Source organism: Alosa alosa, unplaced genomic scaffold, assembly GCF_017589495.1.
Source record: "Alosa alosa isolate M-15738 ecotype Scorff River unplaced genomic scaffold, AALO_Geno_1.1 AALO_1.0_unplaced_9, whole genome shotgun sequence".
Lineage (NCBI taxonomy): Eukaryota > Metazoa > Chordata > Actinopteri > Clupeiformes > Clupeidae > Alosa > Alosa alosa.
Genome location: NW_025963093.1, coordinates 12,026 through 18,903, shown reverse-complemented (window position 1 = coordinate 18,903; position 6,878 = coordinate 12,026). Strand labels below are relative to the sequence as shown.

The 6,878-nt window shown below is 42.6% G+C and overlaps 1 protein-coding gene across 1 annotated transcript; it reads right to left on the bottom strand.

Annotated features, from left to right (window-relative positions):
• Positions 1 to 355: 355 nt before the first annotated feature.
• Positions 356 to 4,843, bottom strand: LOC125290788 (erythroid membrane-associated protein-like). Its single transcript, XM_048237276.1, has 3 exons — positions 4,641 to 4,843; positions 2,278 to 2,502; positions 356 to 1,548 (listed from the first exon to the last, which is right to left on the bottom strand). The coding sequence occupies exons 2-3, from the start codon at positions 2,297 to 2,299 to the stop codon at positions 1,076 to 1,078; spliced, it is 495 nt and encodes a 164-aa protein (XP_048093233.1). The 5' UTR covers positions 2,300 to 2,502; positions 4,641 to 4,843; the 3' UTR covers positions 356 to 1,075.
• Between the last annotated feature and the right edge of the window lie 2,035 nt (positions 4,844 to 6,878).

Sequence of the window (6,878 nt, the reverse complement as noted above, 5' to 3'; positions counted from 1 at the left end):
TCATCTTTTGCTACTGGGAATGTCCAACCATTCCAGGTGAATGTAGGCTAGTTTACCTCCCAGTGTTAAACTCAGTAATTACGAATACTTCACAACTTGTACAGTAAAGTGACATTCGATGTAGACTTCATAAGATATTCATGAAATATTTACAAAGGCTGGAGAGATTAAATTAATGGTTGGACTTTTATTTTGACAAGTTGTTGTCGTTCTGTCTTCCACATTCATGAAAGGTTTGGTATGAATGTTGAGTCATGTCTCATGAAACAGTCATGAATGCTTTATGTGCAGTTTATGACAGCTGCTATGAATGTGTTATGAACTCACCCGTCAAAGTAAAGTGTTACCGACGATTCAGTCAGTAGGAGACAGAATAACTGGCTTGTGCTGGAATCCTTTTCTAGTCTCCTCTGCCTTTAACCCCTATATGTTTTAGCTCAATAATTTCCCCTACAGGCTGCGGCTATGGTCTTACATCCTGAAACCATAAAGATGGAGCGCACAGGTCTGGTTTTCCATTCAGTGGAAAACCTGCAGTGTCATGCCCATGAAGCATGACACAGCAGTGTAATCTAACGTTGGTGCAATAGTGATCAGTGTACCTCACAATAGACAGAGACATGCTCCCTGCAGAGAGTGCATTTGGATCTGCTACTTGTGGGAAAAGTGAGTCAATCAGGTCATAACTTGAAAATGTGACTTTACTGTACAAAGTGGCAGACCAGAGGAATACAAAATCAATCTGCAGAGGTAGAGGGTCAAACACCTCTAGCATGAGGGATGGCCGAACATAAGTCTGAAACATACACAGGAACATAACAATTTAACATAAACTTCACAACATACTAACAAAATTACAATCAGATGATTGCCCCCCAGGAACATAGCCAGGAACAACCATGGAGAGGTCATCAGGTTTACTTATGCTGCTATAGCTGCCGCAGAATAACCATGTTAGTGCTGTTCAGAAGGGAGCAGCTCTACCTCTGCTCTTAGACACGCTTCCCCTGTGATGGCCCTACACTGCTCTACAGAAGCGGACGTCCTCACAGGCAGGACCTTCATAGGCACCAGCTTACACGCCTGGGAGAAGCACGGAAACACTCTCAGTGAACGTGTGTGTGACGGTGTGGAGGTGTGTGTTGTTGTCGGGGTCAGAGAATGACAACTCTCCTTCGTCCCAGTCCAGCTGCACTCTGATCCTCTGGAGCTTCTGCCTCATGATGATGTGTACAGACTCTCCGGCGCAATACCCAGCGCCGTACTGCTGGTGAAAGTGAAACAGCATCCAAACGCCCTCGTTCATAGGTGAGCTTTTCCTCCTGGCAGACTCCGTCATCACACCCAGGGCCCATTTTTTGCTGTTCCTGACCTCCACATCCCAGCAGTGAGTTCCGCAGTTGAAGCCCTCAGAGCCCAGCACCGTGTTTTTTACCAACCTCCCGGGGTTCTCAGGAAGGGGCCGTCTGTCGCCGTGTCTCAGCGTGGTCAGGTCGTTAGACAGGACGAGACCAGGGTGTGCAGTGTTGGGATCAAGGACCACTGGAGCTAGAGAGAGGGGGAAACACAAACACACACACACACATCCATATTTGGTTATGTAGTGAACACACACAAGGAGAAGTAATCATTCACTTTTTAATCAGCCATACCCAGTTTTTGTTGTTTTGTTGTGTTTCAAATGCTCGAGAGCCACTTTCAATAATACTTGAGGTTGAGAAATTCAGTCTGGCCCTGCTCCAATGACAAGCTGCTATGCCTGTGTTAAAATTGTCTGGGCAGGGCTTTATACAATGATGGACAGATGAGCTACGCCCCCTTTACATTCACATGACCATGTTTGCAGCAAAAAGCTTGTCGCTAGAGAAGCTAGACGTTTAGATGTTGCCATCTTGACTGTTGTACAGTATATTGACAGCTCAATAACTTTAAAAAACAAACAGAAAACATTGATTAAGGCATTTGGTGAGAAGAAGGATGTTTTGACTGTTCGTTATTCTGATTGGTTCGGTCTATCCAGTTGTGTGCAGAGGCATTTTTCCCCTGTTTCAGTTGAAACACGCCCAATAATCACGTATCAGTGCTGCAGTGCCAGACTCATAATAGAATTGAGTTGGCTACTGTACGTCAGGCTAGTTTTAAGCAGGTTGCACTTTCAAGGTAGAGCCAAATTGGAGTCAAATTGGACAGACATTCTTCCAACAACATTTAGGGACCCATTAAAACACTAACACTATGGTGCTAATTAATATTAGCTCACAATTCAGCCACACTCACTGTATTGAACAATCTCTTGCATCTTCTCCCAGACTCTGAACTTCAGGTTGCCCAGGTGCTTTGCCACATTGATCAGAGCTCCTGAAACCCTCTCTGGATCCTGCAGTGTGCACTGGGCTCTGGAATAACATTCAGGAGTCAGTGCTGCTGTGGGTTTGGGTTCAGAACCACAGAGAAGAGAGAGACAGCAGGCAACACTCACCTTTCCTTTGTCTGTTTGTATTTCTATAGAAAGATAAAAAGAGACATGCTGTGTTATGAACTACTAATGACTAACAGACTAATACTTAGCTCATGGTAATGGTAAACCACAAACACACTGTGTGCACAATTTGCATGGATGAGAGAGAGAGCGAGTGTGAATTAAAAAAAATGTAAAAAGTAATAAATTGTGATGCAACTACATTGCTCAAAAATAAATAAATAAATACATAATAACTTCATACCACTTTCATAGTAAAGTTATGTGCAACAAAGATAAAGACTAGCTATAGAGGTAGCCTAACTTACAGCCTCTCCTTGCCCCTGTCTCTTTGTCTCAACGGACACATCCTAGCCTGGTCCTACCAGACTCTCGTACATTTCATAATGTACAGAGAGTCTTGCCACTTTCCATGGCCACTTTCTTTTTTTGAGGTACAGAAGGACCTCTTTTTTGAGGTAGGACCTTGTGACCTGGGGATACATCGGACCTCCCAGTTGTCTGGAATGCGGCATCAGTCAGTCTTTGTTAAGGTTAGATGATTATTTATTTTAGACAATGTATTTGTGGGTATTCTATTGAAGTTTATGTGAGCTGCATGAGACACTGTGTTGTGTTGCATTCGTTAGTTTATATTAGGACATCCTCCGCAATAGCAGTCAACTCTACTTTCGTTTTGGCATGTCAGAGGTATCTATAACTAATGTACGTGTCGCGTGACGGTGTGTTGATGCAAGGAAAACTGTCTCGTCGGCTACTTTTAGATAATAAAATAAACAAAATTTGAAGAAAGACAGGTGACCTCTATGGTAGATACCGCCATAGACTGCTAAGTGGAGCTAAGTAGCCTATTCAATAACATGTTGGCTTTTATGGCGACCTAGCAAGCAATGTATCTGTATGACCCTACATGATTTCTGTTCAGCAGTCCGAAATAGCTGTTTTCTAACCAACGCTCATTAAAACGGCAATCTAACTGCATGTTGCTAGCCTACAAATCTAGACGCACCCTAGTGGCATCAAATTACATTTGCTGCCAGGGCTAGTCTAGCAACTCTCCGTTGGCTTGTGAGCTCGAAAAATTTAACTTCTATCAGGCCAATCAAATCGTGTATAGAGTCGTTAGGCAGGCTGTACATAATGATTGATGGCAGAGTTGCAACGGTTTGGCGTGAATTCCCTGCTACTTGACAACAAATTAGATAATGTTGCTGTTGGTAAACAGTGTGACACAAGTTAAGCTTTTATTAAGTTGGCAAAAGTTTGAACTAGCCAACTAGCTCCGCTGGTGGGAAACGCATGGGACTCATAGTGCTGTCCTATTGCGTGCAGAGGGCATTTGAAAAACAACCGATTATCCCGCCCCTCGGACTGAGCACTGCGAACGGTGAGTGCCCAGACCCTACATTTTAATGTGGGTCTGGCTCGTCAGGCTAGCATGTTGGTGCAGTCATCTCCGACTGTGTGCAGGGCGGTGGGGTTCTGCATTAAAACAGACTGGCAGATCGGTCACACACACACGCAGAGGAGCAAGCGAGGACCATGGCTGAGAAGTTTTAATTTCAAACTCTCAGACTTTTTGCATCTAATAAGCTAATTATTCCGTCAGATAGCTATTTGTATCAAAAGAAATACAGTTACAATTTCAAGACTTTTCAAGCACTTGATCAGAAATTCAAACCTTGAAAACCCAACATTAAAATTAAAGCATTTTAAAGGATTTCAAGCATCTTAACTCATAATTCATAACTCTGACTTTGATTCTCGAACATTTTGACTTTTATCTAAAATATTTTGAGATTTTTTCTCTGAATTTTCAAAAATATTTTCTCTTTATGTGGTCCTTATACACTTCCGTAGATATACGAAAAGCTCCTTACGTGTAAAAACTAGATATCGCCTGAAAGCTCCTTACGCGTAAAAACTAGATATCGCCTGAAAGCTCCTTACAAGTAAAAATTAGATTTCGCCTGAAAGCTCCTTATGAGTAAAAATTAGATATCGCTTGAAACCTCCTGAAGCGTAAAAATTGGACATATTCTGAAAACTCCTTACGCATAGAAATGAGCTATTGCTGGAAAGGTGTAAATGCAATATCGTCTGAATATTGTCTGAAAGATCCTTGCGCTCAAAAGTGAGATATCATCTGAAAGGTTCTTACGCGTAAAAATGAGATATTGTCTGCTGCCATGTCCTTCTGGATGCTTTGGATCGTCTGTGAAAGGGAGGAGATCTCTTTGTCCTGCGTGTCAGTCTTCCTCACCAGCAGCTGGAGCTTCTGCCTCTCTTCGTTCCTCAGGGCCGCCAGCCTGGCTGCCTCCTCCTCCTGCAGGAACCCACGGAGCTTCTCAAAATCCTCCTTAATCTGCTTCTCTGTTTGCTCTGTCTGCTTCTGAATAATAACCAAATCATCATCGTCATCATCATCATCATCATCAATCACCAAACATCATCATCATCATCATCATCAATCGCCAATCATCACAAATAATACATCACCAATCATCATCACTGCTACCAATCATCATCATAAATCAACAATCATTACCATACTGTAAATCACCAATTATCATCATCAACAGTAATTCGAATCATCATCATACATCAACAATCATAATCATGGCCCCAGCCGTGGCGCAACTGGCTGGTGCACCTGCACCGTAAGCCGGCAACCTGGGTTCGATTCCCGTCCCATTGTCCTTTCCGGATCCCACCCCGACTCTCTCTCCCACTAACTTCCTGTCATTCTCTACTATCCTGTCAATTAAAGGCCAAAAATATACTTAAAAAAACACTCATTGTCTGAATGATTCAGAAAACCCCATTAGGCTACCAATTAGACCTTGATGTGTTTTGCGGCCCTCCTGTCGTTCACCTTGAGATTCGTCAGAGTGTTCAATCTCTCCTGCGAGAGCTCCTCCTGAAATTAATGCAAGTGTTGATTATACTACACGGCACAACTGCAATCATGTGAGTATTCTTGATATTGCGACCACTTCCAGTTTGGGACAACTGGGTCATTCCGTGTAAAATCATCACACTTTTGGACCACATCACCACGGATTTAAATGAAACTTGGAATGCTATGCTTGGAATGAAGCTATGAAACTGAAACGGCATGTGTTTTGGATCAATGTTAAGCTAATTCAAGCTGTCGTCAAATTCAGACTGTAACAGTTTTGTAGTAGGCTAAAACCCATGATATTAGCATCTGTTGCTAGTGGGTCTGATAACAAGTAGGCTAAAACCCATGGATACTAGCATCTGCTCCTAGAGTCTGATAACAAGTAGGCTAAAACCCATGGATACTAGCATCTGTTCCTAGTGGGTCTGATAACAAGTAGGCTAAAACCCATGGATACTAGCATCTGTCGCTAGTGGGTCTGACTGTTAGTGTCAGGAATTGAGGCTCACTTCCTGGCTGGCTACTGTTTCACTTACAGTGGGCAGTGCTTCGACTTGGCCAGCTTCCTCAAGGTCCGCCAGCGGATCACGCTGCATCACGCTTTACTTTTAATTTGTATTTTTTCCAGTGACGCTGCAACGACGCTGCAACTACAGGCAGAGGTCTCAAGTGAGCAGGGTGTCTCGTAAAAAGAAATGGAGCTGGAAAACCCTACACAGACTTCACTACAGACTTTAGCAGACTGGTTTAGAAATAATTTAATAGCCAGAAATATGTCTGCCCTGCCCTAAGAAATAAATATTTGGTTAACGGCGAGTGAATCCCGTTTGCAGCCATAGAAGAAACGTTGCAGGACAAATTCAACATTCTGGTTTTCTCCGAAAGTAAACGATGATAGACAGACATCATTTGGACAAAAATAGAGCATATTAACCTCCGTTGTTCAGCCAAATGCCTTCCTGTTACGCCCTGTTATCACAGAGTTAAAGGCTTATAAACGATTTTTGATGGTCACAAGTTTACTTCATTAGCTGCTTTTTTTTGATTATTAAAGAGTGTTTTTCATTTAAAGGCTTGACTTATTTATTCAGAAGAGCATTTAGTGCTCTCCCAATCCCAGACGCTCACATTGCATGTTTGTTTGTAATGGATGCAACCGCGATACGCTTATACATTAATTTAAAATCAAACATCGCAGTTTATGTTAAATTCAGCATCTCTCATAATGTGATTGGATATGTTGCTGTCAATTCCCTACTCCATATACTAACCACCAATGAGAGCGTCTCTCGTATGAACATTCCTGACACTTCCCACCTAAAGAATAGCCTAAACGCAAGGCTTTGTCTGGTCTTCAGCCCCGAATGTTTAAAATAGCCCTGAATATCATTTTAAAAGTAGTCTGACAAAGCTTATTGTTTTGTGACACAGCTAAACACTGGTACCGAACGCCATAACATAGCCTAGGTGGTCGCAGAACTCACAAAAAAGTAA